The sequence below is a fragment of the Lacerta agilis genome, chromosome 3 (assembly GCF_009819535.1).
Source record: "Lacerta agilis isolate rLacAgi1 chromosome 3, rLacAgi1.pri, whole genome shotgun sequence".
Taxonomy (NCBI): domain Eukaryota; kingdom Metazoa; phylum Chordata; class Lepidosauria; order Squamata; family Lacertidae; genus Lacerta; species Lacerta agilis.
In genome coordinates this window covers 99,789,814-99,807,893 of record NC_046314.1, presented here as the reverse complement: position 1 = coordinate 99,807,893, position 18,080 = coordinate 99,789,814, and the positions used below count along the sequence as shown (strand labels likewise).

General features: G+C 44.7%; 1 protein-coding gene across 1 annotated transcript in view; it reads right to left on the bottom strand.

The window, feature by feature from the left end:
* Window positions 1–14,974: 14,974 nt before the first annotated feature.
* LOC117044287 (protein kinase C epsilon type) overlaps window positions 14,975–18,080 on the bottom strand; it is a 153,680-nt gene continuing 150,574 nt past the window's right edge. The window contains exon 14 of the mRNA XM_033144901.1: window positions 14,975–15,403. Within this exon, the coding sequence (XP_033000792.1) occupies window positions 15,257–15,403 (147 nt within the window). The 3' untranslated portion in view covers window positions 14,975–15,256. The remainder of the gene's footprint in view (window positions 15,404–18,080) is intronic.

The window sequence follows — 18,080 nt, the reverse complement described above, 5'->3', positions numbered from 1 at the left end:
ATTTCAGAGAAGTGTGACTAGCCCAAGGTCAGCCAGCAGCTGCATGTGGAGGAGCGGAGACGCGAACCCGGTTCACCAGATTACAAGTCTACTGCTCTTAACCACTACACCACACTATAACACACTGGCTCTCCTTGAACCCGAGCAAGGCTGATGGCTGACTTAGCATCCAGCTTGATGCAACCTCAAAGAATGCTACTTCTTCTGAAGCACTGCTACTTTGCCCAAATCTGCTCTGCACTTGCTCAGAGACATTGCTTCCAGAGCTAAGGTTTGGTAATCAAACTTAGCATTGCTGAGTGCAGCCTCTGATACAGGCTTCCTCATACTTGGGACTCCAGATGTTTTTGGCCTACAACTCCCATGATCCCTAGCTAGCAGGACCAGTGGTCAGGGATGATGGGAATTGTAGTCTCAAAACTTCTGGAGGGCCGGGTTTGAGGAAGCCTGCTCTAATAAATTCTTGGAAGTTGCAGCTTTGCAGGTGTGTGCTGGGAAAATAGAAAGGGGACAATGGTGGCAGGAGAAGTCAGCGGAACTGATTTATATTATCGCTATCAGCCTCATACCTGGGCATCGCTGGGGAATTCAAAGAAACCAAAACAAAAATTGCGCAGTTTTGAAATTAGTGGTTGAGATCAGCGCAGCTTTGAAAGGTTCGGCCTGCCATTTTTATTCAAAACTGTGTCCGGTTGTTTCCAAACAAAGAAGAAAACCTGCTCCTGGATCTCGGGAGCGATACTGTAAAAATTTGGCTAACATAGAATCCTAGAGTTGGAAGAGACCACAAGGGCCATCCAGTCCAACCCCCTGCCAAGCAGGAAACACCATCAAAGTATTCCTGACAGATGGCTGTCAAGCCTCCGCTTAAAGACATCCAAAGAAGGAGACTCCACCACACTCCTTGGCAGCAAATTCCACTGCTGAACAGCTCTCACTGTCAGGAAGTTCTTCCTAATGTTTAGGTGGAATCTTCTTTCTTGTAATTTGAATCCATTGCCCCGTGCCCGCTTCTCTGGAGCAGCAGAAAACAACCTTTCTCCCTCCTCTATATGACATCCTTATATATATATATATCTTAAGAGGTTTCCAAATGCGTGCCTGCTGGCTTGCAGGCTCTGTGCAGCTTTCGGAGCACGCGCTGGAAACGGAAACCGCGGCTCTCTGAGACCTTCTCATTAGCAAACGTAGATGTCTGGTTCTGCAGTCATGTTTGGAAGAGCCCTCCTTTCATTTCAGGACGCCAATATATTCAGCATCCAGGGAAGAGGACTGATCAACAGTCACGACAGCTACGGGCAAAGTCCCAAGTATTTGATGTTGGGGCTTCTTTCTTCCTTTTTTTCCTGCTTGGAAAGATCCCCTTTGAAACAATTTCAAAGATTCAGTTGGTGTTTCGTCATTGGGCATCTGTGACAGAACATGACGGGCTGAATCAGTAGCTTCTTTCACTAACTGCAGGCCCCTCTGTAGCAGCGGCACAAAAGTCGATGGATTCCTACATTGTGCTGGGAAGCCGGCTTTCAAAGCCAACGGAGGGAGCCAAAGTCACAGCTTCGTACACCCCCATTAGCATCCCGATCAAGGCTCCCTTTTTAATCTCCAAAGTGGTACATTCCGAGGGCACATAATCTGAAATGAGGCTCTGTGTTAACTTGCTAGCTCACATGGCTTGGGGAATCTGCTTCCCTTAATTCCACCACTCCTTTTGGGGGAGGCCGAACTGTTTCTGTGTGCTGAAATTAATCATGAATGACTTTGCTGTCCCATACATTCATCTTCTCTTTCTCTTTCACGTGCATTCATCTTCTTTTTCTCCCTCCCTTGATGCACTCAGTGGCTGGGATTTACACACAGGTCACGATAATTTAAGATATTGTATCTGTGCTGTTCAAATTGGGACTGATGGGGGGGGGGAGTGGGCTGACTGGAGTCACGAACCCTTTTAAATATTGTGGCTTCCTGTAGCAGAAGTTCACAGTTTCATCTGGATCTGCTATAAGAAACGACAAAGTATTTTCATCATCTCTCTTTGAATGGAACGTCAGACGAGGGCTGGACTTCTCTCTAGGTAACGCTGCTCCTCGCGCAGCTGGGAAGGGACTTCCCCTTTACTGCACAGAACAGGCTGGAAAAAGGAAAGAGTCATGAGCATGCTGTGTCAAACCAACAGCCCATTTAGTCATAGAATTGTAGAGCTGGATGGGGCCCTGAGGGTCATCTAGTCCAACCCCCTGCAATGCAGGAATTTCAGCTAAAGCACCCATGACGAAGAAGCGTGCATGCACACGAAAGCTCATACCAAGAACAAACTTAGTTGGTCTCTAAGGTGCTACTGGAAGGATTTGTTTATTTTTTATTTTGCATCCATGACGGACGGCCATCCGACCTCCGCTTACAAACCTCCAAAGAAGGAGAGTCCACCACCTCTTGTGGGAGACTATTCCACTGTCAAACAGCTCTTACCTTCAGAAAGTTCTTCCTGATGTTTACTTGGGATCTCCTTTTGTTATGTACTGAGTTGAATAGGATCCAAACTGCAGCAGTCTGATTGGTCCTAGAACAATAGGATTGAGATTGCAGCAGTCTGACTGGTCTCAGAACAATAGGATTGAGATTGCAGCAGTCTGACTGGTCCCAGAACAATAGGATTGAGATTGCAGGAGTCTGATTGGTCTGCAGGAGCCACCCAATCCAGCTCCAGGTGGAAGTGAATCCGCACTCTGATTGGCATACAGGAGTATCCCGGAATTAGCCAATCACGTGGGGCCCATTGTGTAAATAGTGTATATAAAGCAAACGTTTTGGGGGAACTACATTCCTCACTACTATGAGCTGAATAAAGAGCATGAAAATCACACTGGACTCCGAGTATCTTTCACCTTTCTTGTAACTGGTCTGGATCCTACCCTGTGGAACAGCAGAAAACAAGCTTGCTCCATTTTCCATGTGACAGCCCTCAAGATATTTGGAGATGGCTATCATATCTCCTCCCAGTCTCCTGTTTCCCAGTGTGACACGCTTAACGTATGTTATTCTTCACTGGCCAGCCAAAGACCTCTGTGAGGTTATTTTGCCAGCTGCACAGGAAAAGAAACCAAACCCCCAATATCTCGACTGCCTCTCTCCATATGAACCGACCTGAGGCCCTTCTTCATGTGCCTCTAGAGGGCGGCAACACGAGAACGGGCCTTTTCTGTGACGGATCCCTGTTTGTGGACTGCTCTCCCCATAGGGAAGCCCACCAGGCACCTTCATTATATATCTATTTTTGTGTTTTTATATTGTAAACCACCCTGTGATCCTCAGATGAAGGGTGGCATAGACTAATAATAATAATAATAATAATACTGTTGCAAACGATTAAGTGGGGCCTAGGTGACAGGTGTGCATGCTAAATACACAATTTTTTACAAATAAAATAGGGTAACTGTTGGATGTAATAGATGTAAGGGAAAAACGACTAACAAATTTAGCAGCAGCAGCAGCAAGACCATAAGATGGGCTAGTTGTGTACTCATCTCACAGCTAATGCCTCCAGCAGCCACCGGATCACAAGCCTGAGGATTTTTGTCAAGTCAGTGATTGCTGTTTTGGAAGTGACGGGCAATTTTGTGGCTGCCTGAACTCATTCACTATGGCCAAAAATTAAGTATTGGGAAATCAGCGATTGCAGAGCACAATGCGTCTCTTGAAAGAGCTGTCATTTTGATGGCCTCAGCCACATGAAACCCTGAAGGCGCTTTCTGTTAATAAGTAGTTCCTGGGGCTGCAATAGATCATCTCTTACCATCAGTTATGGAGGGTTGGCTAAGAGGATCCAATGCCCATTTGTGTTCCGCTGCAGCACCACAGCTCTCTCTCTCTCTCTCCCCCCCCCCTTTAACAGTGATGAAGTGCATGACTCACTGTTATCACAATAAATATGGGGTTATAGAGTGGCTTCTCTCACATGCTGTGGCTGGCAAGTGAGTAATCTGGGGAAATCCCTTCCAAAGTAAGTTCCTGGCATGGAGCTTTGCCTGTTTCATCCAAAGGCAGGGCTGGGGATGAGGCTGCATGCGGGGGGTGGGGGTGGGGCAGTCCGCCCCAGGTTCCATAATGGAGGGGGTGACAAATTATCAAGGAACAATTAAAAAAAAATCTGATATTTTTTTTTGGAATTTTTTTTAAATGCCTGCGCCGAAGGTCTTATCTTACTATACTAGGGATTATATAGCTATATATGAAATTTCATGCATATTGATTAATATCTTGTCCCTCCTCCACCAAAATAGCTGTTCACTTGGCTGTTTTCCTATGTCATGAAGGCTGAAATTTCAGTTCAGAGAACACTTACTGTTGTTCCCAACCCTAACCCCGTGGAAAGCCATCTAATTAGACTTTAATTTGATTTTGAGATCTTTTTAGGAGGTAATTTAATTATTGTTTGATTTTATACCAATGTTGCGTATCTGATGTTAGCCACCCTGAGCCCGACTTTGGCCGAGGAGGGTGGGATAAAAAACAAAGGTTTTTATTATTATTACTTGTTATTATTCCTTTGTAAGAAAATATGAAATAACGTAAAACCATTTTTGCGGGGGGGGGGAATCAATGGGGGGGGTGACAATAAATTTTCTGCACCAGGTACCACCTGACCTTCCCATGCCTGGGGGGGGGGGATGACAAAAAATGTTTTGCCACTGGGTACCAATTTACCTTGCTATGCCCTGCCAGACTTGAGCTGAACTGAAATTTCCCAAAGGACGTTTCCTGAGGGAAATTCTGCCTCCTGCCCCAGCATACAAGAAGGCCACTTCAAAGAATTCTCTCCAGATGTTCTCCACCATTTTTTTGTTGGGGTGGGGTGCCATTCGCTTTCCCACCTACCATGCCCTGGAACAAAGTTAGGCCGCACCCACACCATCAATTTAAAGCCCAATTATACCACTTTAAACAGTCATGGCGTCCCTGCAAAGCATCCTGGGAACTGTCAGTTGCTGAGGGTACTGAGAGTTGTTAGTAAGTAGGCTCCTATTACCCTTACCAGAGCTCCCTGGGAAGGTTTGGCAGTTAAACCACTCTGGGATAAGAATTCTTTAAATGTATAATGTAGATGGGGACTAGGTCCCAGCACATTGTGGAGGATGCAAAATGGTTGGCTGAGCTGTGCCAACACATATTTACAATGTTACACATGTGTGAATACCAAAAAAACATGGTCCAAGTGTCCCACCCGTGACAATGGAATGGCCCAGAAGTTTTCTGCCTTGGCACATTCAAGCATGTAAACCAAGATGTCTCAAGGTGATTAATATTGACTCGTGGGGTTGACGGGATTCTGCAGGGCATGAATAAAGAGCTGGGCCAAGGTTGGACAAAAAACTTAAATGTTGATAATGTGTTGGTATTTCTTGACTTTATTTCATTTACATTCCTAAGAATTTGGTTCAGGGTTGATGACAACTCATCAAGGCGTCAAATGTTTGGGGAAATCTGACGTAAATCATCTCCCTCGCTCACCAGTTTGAAGTGGTAATATCTGGGAGAAGCGTTGCTACTTAATTTAGAACATTGAGCCATTATTGCTGCCACTTGCTAGCTTGCCAGAAAGACCCAGTGAGCAGTGGCAGCTCCTCCTTGTCCCCCCCTGTTGTTTGCTTGCTCATCCCCTCTGGACCGAAGTATGAGGCAGATGAACAAGCTGTTTGCAGTCCATGGTGAAAGTCAAGAGCGGGGGTAGGCAACCTAAGGCCTGTGGGCTGGATGCGGCCCAATCGCCTTCTCAATCCGGCCCACGGACGGTCCGGAAATCAGTGTGTTTTTACACGAGTAGAATGTGTGCTTTTATTTAAAATGCATCTCTGGGTTATTTGTGAGGCATAGGAATTTGTTGATATACATTTTTTCCAAAATATAGTCCGGCCCACCACATGGTCTGAGGGACGGTGGACCGGCCCACGGTTGAAAAAGCTTGCTGACCCCTGGCCAAGAGGGTTCTCACCCGTGGTTCTGCTGTTCAGGACTGGGCCCAGTAATGCTGACCCTTGATGCTAGTCTTGCTGAAAAATATGGCCAGGTTGCTCACCACAAGAAGACAGTTTGAGCATATAACACCAAGCCTGGCCCGACTGCATGGGCTGCCAATTAGTTTCTGGGTCCAATTCAAAGAGCTGGTGCTGACCAAGAAAGCCTCACATGGCTCAGGGCTGCAATACCTTAAGACTGCCTCTCTCCATACAAACCAACCCACACCTTATGCTAATCTTCTAAGGTCCATCTCTGTCCTCTCTCCCCAAGAGGCTCGGAGGGTGACAACACGAGGACGGGCCCTTTCTGTGGTGGCTCCCTGACTGTAGAATGCTCTCCCCAGAGAGGCTTCCCTGGTGCCATCATTAGGCACCAGGGAAAAACATCCATTTTTACCATTAAATAATCTATGGCCTGTTAAAGCTGTGCGGTGTGTGTGTGTGTGCTATTATTTTACTTTTATACCTTTTTTATTAATGCATTTGTATCACTGATGTGCCATGAAACATGTTATTATCGTTGTACACCACCCTGGGATATATATATATATATAATATAAAGGGAGGTATATAAGCTAAATAAAAATAATAAATAATAATCATGCCCATGGATGGTGTGGGATGTAGCCATATGGAATTTTCTGTCTGGGGGAAAGCTTGTGACCTTTGAGATGTTGCCAGACTCCCAGTTCCTATCCATCAATGCACAATGGCCATGCCACCTGGGACTGGTGGGAGTCCAGCAACATCTCAAGGATCGCAGTTTCTCCAGCCTGCCTTTGAAAGATCTCATCATAGCAGCGCGTTTCCTCAGATGCCGAAGAGGCAATGGCCAGGGGAATTTGTGGTGTGATAACGTCACACTCCAAGGTCTCTCATTCTTCCACTTCCAGCTTCTAGTTGCTTAAGGAAGAACTTTTATGGCTGGGCTTAATTTTTGCCTTGAAGTTGTATGGTTCCAAGGAGAATGCCTGGAATCTCTTGTTTACAGGCAAGGAGCAGAAGGTCAGGGTATTATTCACTGGATGAATAATACTATTGCTGCTCTCTGTATGCTCCAGAATTATCACTTACCCAGCTGTTAATCCTCTCTGCTTCCAAAATCAGTTTCTTGTTTGTGTGTGCAGAGTAAACGTTAGCTAGCTTACAGCTTTTAGCATTAAGTAAATTACCCCCCCCCCACACACATGGATGCTGTAATTTCGCATAAAGACAACCCCCCCCCCCAATGAATCCTCTTTCAAATGATAAGATGCTTTTGGCCTTAAAACTCAGCACTTAAGACAACGTCTTCCAGGTCACTTCCTTCAACTGGTGGGTTGGAAACTCACTGGTGGTTCACACAGCCTGATCCAAGGTCGCTTGCCACAATCACACCACCATCAAATATAAGATTTAAAAATGGGTCACCGAAAGCATGCTTGGGTTAAAAAGTGCATCCTGGGTCTGGAAAGTTTGAGACTTCTTTTCTAGGCAAATAGAGCTAGTTTGGACAATGCCCCTTTTCAGAGTATGCAGAATTTAGATTGATTTGTTCCTTTGAACACCAACCAGAAATGCACAGAAATACCGTATGTAAGGCTGTGGGGACTATGTGCTTTGGGGTCCATTTTAACACATTCAGGTGAGCTCTGTGCATTTCAAAATGGCGTATTATGAAATTCAAAAACATGCAGATCTAACCCATGATTCTCTTTCCAGTTATGCTGCTTTATATATGCATTTTATTTTTGACTTCCTTTAGAAATGTTTTCTCGGGAAATATATTAGGGCTGCCATACGTCCAGAAATTCCTGGACACGGCCACTGAAAATGGCATCTGGCTGGAATTTTCAAAAAGTGGCAAAATGTCTGGGCAGCCCATATTGGAAATGTTGATCTGTTGGCGGTTTCCCAAAAATTATTTATTTTTTAGATTTTGCCAAAAGAAGCGCAACAATTTTTGTGTCCAGATTTTCACTTTCTGAAATATGGCAACCCTAAATACACACACACACACACACACACACACACACACGTGTTAAATACTTGAAAATTTTAAAATAATACTTTAGTTTCTTGTTAACTATGTTGCTTTTTAAAATTATTTTTTAATTAATGATGTTGCTCAGAATGCATACTTTATACTTTACTTTCTTCTCTAATGTTTTATTCTGGTTTTTCCCCCCTATAAACCACTTTGAGATTTCCCCCCCTCTTTAAAAATATAAAGCAGTATAGTTCAGGCAACTCCTGTAGCCAAGATTGTGCCAAATGTATTGCTCTGCTTTCCTTTGGACCACATAAATGAGACCGAGAGGGGAATCTTGTTGTCTGGGCAGCCCAGGACCTTCAGACACACTGCCCAGGCTTGCAGCCAAGGAAGGTCACTTTGGTGCTGTTAACACAGCGGTTGGACTTCACCCCTGTTGGTGCACTCCATTGTCTTTCACGACAGACGGATGCCAACAAAATATAAATGAGTAATAATAATAAATAATAATAATGCTGAAATGTAATGTATATACTATCCTCTGTCTCTATAATAACCTCTTCGTTCATTTGAAAAGACTTGTGAGAGATGCAAAGTTAAGATTTTAACATCCTTGATTTATTAGGTTCCGAAACAATACACATTCACATCCTTTAGAATACAGTACATTTGGCACAGCAACAATGACTACAATGAAATAACCCTAACGAATGGCAAGAGATCCAAATTACAACCGTAAGAAAAAAATTCTGTACAAAGAAAGCCTCACAATAAAAAAATACCTCCCTGCTCCTCTAAAATGGAATACATTTCATATTTCCCCCCCAGAACTATTCTGGACATAATTTCAAAAGAAGTCTTTTTTTTGTTTTTAATTTTTAAAAAAGCCTTTTTGGAGAGATAGCATTATTTTAATAATATGGAATTCCCTCCCGCCCACATGCACACTAAACAATGTCTCTAAAAATAGAGATAGAGAAAAAAATATCCTGATTTATTTATTTATTTTTCAAATTTTTGTTTGCCTTGGCATTTTGCACACCTTTGAACAAAAAAAAGAGGGGTGGTTGAAAAGAAGCTTTACAGAAGAGGAAGAAATGTAACAGTGTGTTCATTTTAAGTAAGTTCAAACTTAACAGCCAAGAACCCGCTAGTGTAAACCAAACTACTTGAATTGAATTCCTGCGTTGCAGGGGGTTGGACTAGATGACCCTTGGGGTCCCTTCCAACTCTACAATTCTATGATTCTATGTATTCGCTTGAAACTGACTCGAAGGCAACATTCCCTGCACACAGCCAGGTTGCTTAAACCCCACAAGCCTTCAATGCAGCTGTAATCTTGCAAAACTACCTGGCGGTTTTAGACCCGCCGTAAAAAAGGTGCATCGAGACAGCCCAACCTGGTTCAAGTGAGTATTGCCACGCAGATGGGGGCCTGCATCATCCCAAATGCATTCGCAAACACCCACTGAATGAAGGGCAAGCAATACCTGCATGGACCTCTCTTGCTGGAATGAGGCAGGCAGAGGACTCCCAAGATTGTAGCTGCAGTTTCTGCCTATGTGAAGCTATTTGCTTTTCTATTCAGCATCCTGAAGAAAGGATTGCAGGTGTTGGGACTCCCTCTCCCCACCCCCTTCAAAAAGGACAAATGATGGCTTGTGATTTTTCACACCAGGAACAAGGGAATCACACACTCCACAATTTTGCTTACGGAAAGCTTTGTGCAATGCCCGGCTCCCTTTAAAAAGGCTTTGCTAATCCCTTGTTTTGTATAAAGGCCTCTCGTTCCATACAAGCAGGATAGTTTCCTCGTTCTAGCCAGTCTTATGGGCAGCCTCTGGAGGCCGCTTGCCCTACCTCCAAACACTCTGTTTGGTTAGCCTAAGGAAAAGACCACTTTAGCATTGTCAAGTTCACGCTTTGGATGGCCAAAGCTTAGCATGTGGCGGAAATACACAGAGCAGAAATATCACCACGTGGAAAATGAACGGGCAGTTCCACACGATCCCCCACCCCCCCCACCCCAAATGAACATAAAATTAATGAGATGATGTGACCTTAATGACGTCTCTGTGCTTCCACTCCGTGAGCTGGAGGGGCGGGGGTCCTTTTATTCCTGCCCCCTCCCCATCCTGCTCCAGCCCTTAAGTTTTTAGTGAAGATAAATTAAATTATTCTAAAAGGTTTGTTCCATTACTACATTGGTAAGCTAGACAACACATGACCACGTAACTTGATATAGCATATTTAATATTTTGAAATCATCAATATTTATGTGTGTGTGTGTATATATATATTTGTATATATATATATACACACACACACACATATAAAACAATACACCTGAGTTTAAATACGAAAAAAAAACAGAAAAGAAAAAACACAATGGAACTGAATATAGTAATCGCTATGAACAGCCAGACGCAAAACTGACGCTAATATATCCTGCCTGTTTGAGAAGATCCCCAGGACCAACTTTCTCAGGCTATGTGTGCAGCGGGGGGAATCCTTTTGTGCGGCTCCAGCCCATGATGCACCAGTGAGGCCTGCCGCTGCAGGCCATGCGGCAGGAGCCCATTTCGAGTCTCCTCTTCAGGCCAGCTGCCCTGGCCCAAACTTGGGGCGTGTGTGCTGCCTTCACTGGCTCTCCGGTGGGCCCCCTCCTCAGTTGATGGACTAACTTGGTGGCGGAAGGCAACAGTGCTCTGAGCAGCGTGACGGGGAGGGGGGGGGCTGAATGTGGCCGCCATTTTCATTTCCCACAATGCCCTGGAGCGAAGCCCCATTATCAGGCATATTGTGGGAAGTGAACGTGGCAGCCACACCAGCTGTCCAGCACAGCTCAAGCCACTCAGCCATACTTTTTTTTTTTTAAAAAAGAAAATAATAATGTCGGGGCCACTGCAGGTGTCAGCAGTGGGCCCTGTCAGTTGCTCAAATATGACCGGTGTGAACATGATCGCTTTCCACAGGCATGGGGTTCTTCTCACGTGGTCCAGAGCTCCTCGTGTTATTTGAGCAGGAGAGGGAAGGAGTCTCCACGCTGCAGAAGCATCCATGCCACAGAGACAGTATGAGAAAGTGGCCTGCGGCTAGCCTGTGTTTCTGTCAATCATGGCCCTTCCCTTCCTCCCCACCCCCACCCCAATATCTATCATTCCATATAGAGTTTAACTATACAGGAGATTTAGTACAGCTTAATATAGGTATACATCTTTCTTTCTTTTAATAATAGAAAACAAACAAATAAGGGGGGGAATCATCTCGGACAGTAACTTGAACCAATACACATACAGAGTATTGCACATGGACATATTCATAATTATTCTTTCATAGGCTAACTTTGTTTTTTGTGTGTTTTTTTTAATAAGATGCCTGAACATGCAGCAGTTGATACCTCTATATTCATTGAATTCCACAGGCCTTGCAGTAAACACCTATATACAAAATTCTCATCTGTACAAAAGGCAAGAGAGAGAAAGAGAGAGAGAGAGAGAAAAGGAGAAACGATAAAGGAAAAAAGCTTCTTTGAGTGCCACTCTGCCAGTCACAAGTATATATAAATTCTGCAATTGGAAAATCCAAGTGCAACAAGTAAAATGGATTCCCTTAACTGCTCACTCAGCGTGTGTGTATATACATAATATATATATATATAGTATACACACCACTCAACGATACACGCACACGCACACACACACACAACACAGGGTACTCCCAGAAATATAAGTACATAACACTGTCAGCAAATCTACAGGCGGTAACTTCACATTTGTTAATGTACTGTCCACATGAGTTACCTTATTTATTTTTTAAATGACTACACAAGAAAATCCATTTACAACTCTTAGCAATGTCAGTTTTTGAATCTTGATCTTCAGTCTCTCGATACACATTTCACATAATGAATGGCTTTTGCCTGGCTTTGTATTCTTCCTGTATAGCACAGTTTTTATAACAGATTATTTCTTCTTCTTCTAAATATCAAAAACACACACAAAAGAACAGTAGTACTATTGGTCATGACCCAGCTGGACCCATAGTACAGTAGTACAGTATCATGTTTTCCTTAATCCTTCCTCCTTCCCGTTTCTGCCCAGCCCTTAGCCGGGACTAGAAGCCCCACAATGCCTTGGGGCCAAACGAAATGCGCTGTCAAATGCGTCTTTGCATGCAGCACACCTTATTTTTAAATGCAACCAGCAGCTGTTGGAGGGGTCAATAATTACTGAGATCACAGAAGGGGCTTAACCCTTTTTCTCCCTACTGTAGTCCTGATGAAAGCAGCTCCTCTGAAGCTGCTGTTTGCATTGGGAGGAAATGCAGCTGCTGGGTGCATTTATTTTTCGAGTGCATGTGAAATGCAAAGACCTTTAGCTAGTTTGACCCTCAGCCACTACCTGCTATGAGACGCTCACAGGTATCGGCGATGCTAGCTCAAAGCAGCCCTCTCCTTCCCAGAGCATTTGCACAAGCAACCTCTGCACATAGCCCTGAGGAGGACAAGGGCTTCTGCATCGACACATGGGCGTGTGGTGGGCTGCTCCTGGCTCAAGGCCAGCAGAGAAGGGACGGAGAGGGAAAAGGCTATGCACAAAGAACCATGCCCATTTTTCTCCTTTGTAAAAGCCTGCAAAAGTAACACACTGCTGTTAAAAGTGAAAGTAGAGTGGGACACCACCCAGATTCAATACAATGATTCCTTTAAAAAAAACATCTTTCTTAAAATCCCCTTCACACCTGTCATTGCATCAATGACATGAATGATTCAGGTACCAGTTTCTAAAGTAGTTTTCCTACGGAAGTATTACTATGTACACATCGGAGAAGCTGTAAGATTTGCAGAAAACCTATACTGCTTTATTAAAGCAGTTACAGTTTTTTGGGTTTTTTTTGAGAATTTGCCCACTCTTTAGCCCTTTAACATCTGTCTATAAAGCATCTAAGTTTGTCTGTTTTGATTTTATGATTTAATAAAACATTTGTTTGCTATTTGTTTGTTTTTTTTGTTTTTTTAAAAAAACATTGTTTCGTATCTTGGGGTGGGGTGGGGTGTTGTAGCAATTTTCCTGATACAATCTTTAAGACTTTCCATGGCAACTTTACCTGACTACTCTTATCAGTCCTTCAGTCAGGCAGTTTTTTTTTACTCAGCAACTAGCTTTGCAGAGAAGTGCGTCTTTATTTATTTCAAGATCCATGGTAAAATATCTGTGTCCCATTCACTTATGGCTTTGTGGTAAGGCTTGGCAAGCAGCTCAAGGGTACAACCAGCAGAGAGAAGGAGGTGAAGGGAGATGTCTCCTTCGCAAAACCCTGCATTAGAGGGCTAAAAATGTTGCCAGGGACAGATTTCTGAAGCACCTCGTAGGGATATTTACTTCCAAACCTGCCTTTTTCACGCAATCGTGTGCGTGCTTAATCGGAGATAAACCCCACTGCGTGCAACAGGGTTTACTCCTAGGTTGAACACACACAGGCGTTCTGCCTTAGAAGAATCTTAGTACAGCTGTGGGAATTGTGTAGCAACCATGCACATTATAGCCCCTTTATCCCTACTGCACTGCTGGCCTCTGTTCTCATCAGCATTAACTAAGAGCGGGGAAACCTCTGTCCAGGCTCCTTTGCACTGAGCTCAAGCTGGTAGTATTGTGGGCCGTAGACGCCCTCAGCAAGCAATGGCCTGGTTCTATTGAACTAGGAAGCCCAACGCAGCAGAACTTTGAAGATAAGAACATGCATTGCCTTCTGCGTAGAACGCAACTCCTAAGCCTAAGAAGCAGAGGGTGCCCCACCAACCTCAGCCAGCCCCCCACCTACCTGTCTTCTTAACACACAAGAAGCCCAAAAGGTGGCACTTGTCTGCCAGCCCCCTCCTCCTTAGTCTCAGTGCTACCTTTGTAGAACTTGCAGGAAGGAGGGATGGGGGCAAAAGTAGACTTGGTTGCCTCTGCACGTCACTGGCTGTGGCTCCACCTGCTGCTGTCTGCGCTTTCCTGACTTCTGCCCACCAGCCACGGTTGAGCCTAAGAGGATCAAAGCTTGGAGATGAAATCTAATGCCGTGGGTCCCTTGCCCACAGCCAGTTCAGAACTGCAGCATCCTGAAGGTCTCTTTTCATTAAAAAGAAACAGAAGGGTATTTCTGCGAAAGGTCCTAAAGCTGATCCTAAAGCTGCCTGTCTGTATTTGAGGAATTGGCTTCCGACAGCTACGTTTTCGGGCACCATGTTGCCATAGCAAATAATAATAATAATAATAATAATAATTATTTATTATTTGTTCCCCAGCCACTCTGGGCGGTTTCCAACCAAGATGAAATCCGATGGACCGATTCACATTCAATTCAGGAAAGTCAACACAAGGTGACTTTATCCTCACCTATTGGTTTGGGTTGGATAGCTCAGCCGGGACAGCATGAGACCCTTAATCTCAGGGTCACGGGTTCAAGCCCCACCTTGGGCAAAAGATTGCAGGGGGTTGACCTAGGTGGTCCTCGTGGCCCCTTCCAACTCTACAATTCTATGATAGTTCCACAGGGGCCAGAAAGCAAATCTTAGTGTTTGTTTAGTACACTTGATAGGTGCGTGTGCCAGTGTGCGATGGGACAGTCATTTACCATGTCTTGGAAAACTGTTAGCAGGGGTGGAGAACCTCGTGCCTAGAAGCCAAACACAGCCCTCAAAGCTGCTCTGTTTGGCTCTCAGAAATCTCCTCAGGCTAGTGGGAAGGGGAACCTTTCTAGTGACTTTTTTAAAATCTCAAAAATGGCAGAATGAATTAGTTCTGCCAGGATAGCTCAGTTGGTAGAGCACGAGACTCTCAGGGTCATGGGTGTGAGCCCCCCGTTGGGTGAAAGATTCCTGCACTGCAGGGGGTTGGACTAGATGACCCTCATGGTCCCCTTCCAACTCTACAATTCCATGATTTTATGAAGGTGCTAGATGAGGATGGGGGTAGGGAGAACAAAAGAAAAGATCCCATATTGAGAGGGTTGGGGGGGGGAGGGAAGCAGCAGCAGCAAGAAACAACAGCAATGTGTTACCTTCACAAACTTCTGGCACAAAATACTTTGCGTTCCTTTGTGAGACGGAAATCGTGAGTGCCTCCAGCTCAAGGACGAAAGGAAAATAACAATAAATAGATAGACATAGTATAAAGTAAGGGTTATGGGCTCAAGGTCAGAGAAGTAGCTCTTGACTGGGTAGCGGAAAACCACCTCTTTGCAGTGTCAGTGAACTGGTGGCCCCAAATGGCGCGGTGGGGACTTCTTATGGCAGCAGCTCTTCTCCAAAATATGAGAAGCCTTTAAATTCTTCTTGGTTGATCTGCTTTATAATTGTCTCGTCCACTGCTGTTAATACTGGGTCTTCTCGTGTAAAGTCTTGATCAAAGTTATTTACATCCCTTTTGGTTTTCTGAGGAAGAAAAGCAAAAATAAAAAAATAAAAAAGGGAGAGGAGATAAAGATGAGGAGTTCTTTCATACTAAAAACCCCAAACACACAAAACTCAAGTTTTTTGAGGGGGAGTGGGGTGAGGAAGGAAACAGGGGTGAGGATGTTTTCACATGTTTGGCTTCTGAGGTAAGCCAACAGGTCCCTGACATATATAAAAACCACCAGGGGATAATGAAGATGACCAGACGAGATCACAGAAGCAAAGAATGGGTTTGGAGTAGGCCAGCTGGCCTCTTAACAGGGAAACATTGAGAGCGATGACAACAGCAGATAGCTACAATTACGATATTATGCAGCAGCGGTTGCCGCTGTATATTTAGGCGGGCAGCTATGTTGTGATAAGTAAAGCATGAATTCAAATGTATCTTGCCTGCAAATGGCACCACGGGATGAGACTACATATTGGGCATGAACAAGGAGGCAGGAGGAGCGGAACCCCAGAACCTCCTTCTGAAGCCGAACGTTGGAAAACTCAGGACAGACAGACAGAAGGAAGGACTTCTTCACCCAGCTAAACCATGGAAGTTTGTAGCACACAACGTGAGGGGTGGGGGCACCAACTTGGGGGGCTGTAAAAGGGGATTAGGCAGCTTCACTGAGGATAAAGCTAACGGCGGCTTCTGCTCATGTGCTGGACCCAGAAGCTGAACTTAGTGCAGAATGCTGCTGCACGATTGCTGATGGGCGAGAGAGCCTGTGCTGGTTGCCTGCTTGTGTTCTTGTTAGTATTCAAAGCCCTTAACAGCTTGGGACCGGTTTACCTGTGACAGCGCCTTGCCCCATAGAGCCCCACTCGACTGCTTCGATCTATGGAGCTGGCAGGATCTTAGGTGCCGCATAATAGTCCACATTAAGAAACTGATCTTTTAGCATGGCAGCAACCACACTTGGGACCCATCTGCTTATTGACACCAAGCAGGTGCCTTCACTATCCATACATGAACAGGTAGAAGCTGTCGTGTGTTTCAATGTGGCTTTAATTTATCGTTGATTTTAATTCATTTTTAAAAAAATCATTTTAAATACTGGTTTTTAACTGTTTTTTAAACTGATAGTTTGTTTTATTCTTTTTGTAAAACACTTATGAGGTTTTATTATGAGTTACGAGGTTCCCTCACTGCGAGAAGCGAAGTTACAAGGAACCAGGTAGAGGGCCTTCTCGGCAGTGGCGCCCTCCCTGTGGAACTCCCTCCCGTCGGATGTCAAGGAGATAAACTACACAACTTTTAGAGGACATCTGAAGGCAGCCGTGCATTGGGAAGTTTTTTTTTAATGTCTGACATTTTATCATGTTTTTATATATGTTGGAAGCTGCCCAGAATGGTTGGGGCAACCCGTTAAGATGTGAGGGGTATAAATTATGCTGCAAAATAGATAAATAACTCCCCAGTATTAGAGTCGACAGGCCTCTTGAAGACTGTTGAATGAGGACCACAAGCTGGAGAGGGACTACTGACTTCATGCCCTGCTTTTAGGGGCATCATGTCTGCCACTGCAAAAAGAGGATGCTGGACCAGGTAGGCTTCTGGTCTGACCCAGCAGGGTTCTGGTTATGTTTTTGGAGTGTGGCTCCTATTCTTTACAATGAGGGCAACATTCTGAATCTCACGAAACTGCCCTGAGATCTTTTGATGAAGGCTGGTGTATAAATCTAATGAATAAAAGTAAATAAATAAAACGCTTGGCCCCCCAGGGTGCTCCTGGGCAGTGGCTTCACCCAACAATCACTGCACTTCTGCAAATGGCTGGCTTGATGACTTCCACTGTTGCCTCCGATACTGGTTGCTGCTAGACCTAATGCTTCAGACAGATCAGCACCATGTTGCTTCAAAACCATAGAACAGGTCAGCCATTTGTGAAATGCTTCCTGGAAAAGCCTTCCTTTGGAAGCCCCTGTAGCTAAAGGGTTTTCCAAGTACGAAGCAGGAGAGACACAAGCTCCTGACATAGACTCCCCACACCTCGCTTGTCTGTCTTGACTTGGCAAGGATAAACAATGGCAACACACACCATCCCATCAGAAAGCAAATTCCCTGTTACGTTGCCATTGCTTGCAACGGAGCCCCATGGCCTCCTTGCCCACTGGGAGCAATTTAACATGGAAAGGAATGGGAGGGAAGGGAGCATTGAGTGCTTTTCATACCAGTCTTACCCACCCTACCCATATCTCCTTCCTAGTTTTACCCCTGCCAATGCTCTGGGTGTGCATTTGCTGACCAAGGTTCCTGATTTGCTAGGATCCCTCCCCTAGGTACCTTCAAAAAAACTTGTTGTGAATCTATGCATCCCACCCACCCCAAACAAAAAACCCCTACATATTTGGCCCCCAAAATAGCAATTGCCTTATTTTGTTCTTAGTTGTGTTTGGGGATACACATATTTTCCTGTCTTATTTAGACAAGCAATGGGAGTATTTTGCAAGCTTGCATGGGTTTGATAACACTAGCATGGCATGACAAGAGCTTGTGACAATAGGTGCAAATATTGCTGCTTTTGCATCCTTCTAACATCAGTGGCATCCACTGATTACTGGGAGTGAAATAGGGGGTGTCATCCGATTAAAGTCTCAGGAGTAGGAATGGGGAAGGTGAGGCCCTATAGATGTTGCCGGACTACAACTTCCAACATTCCTGATA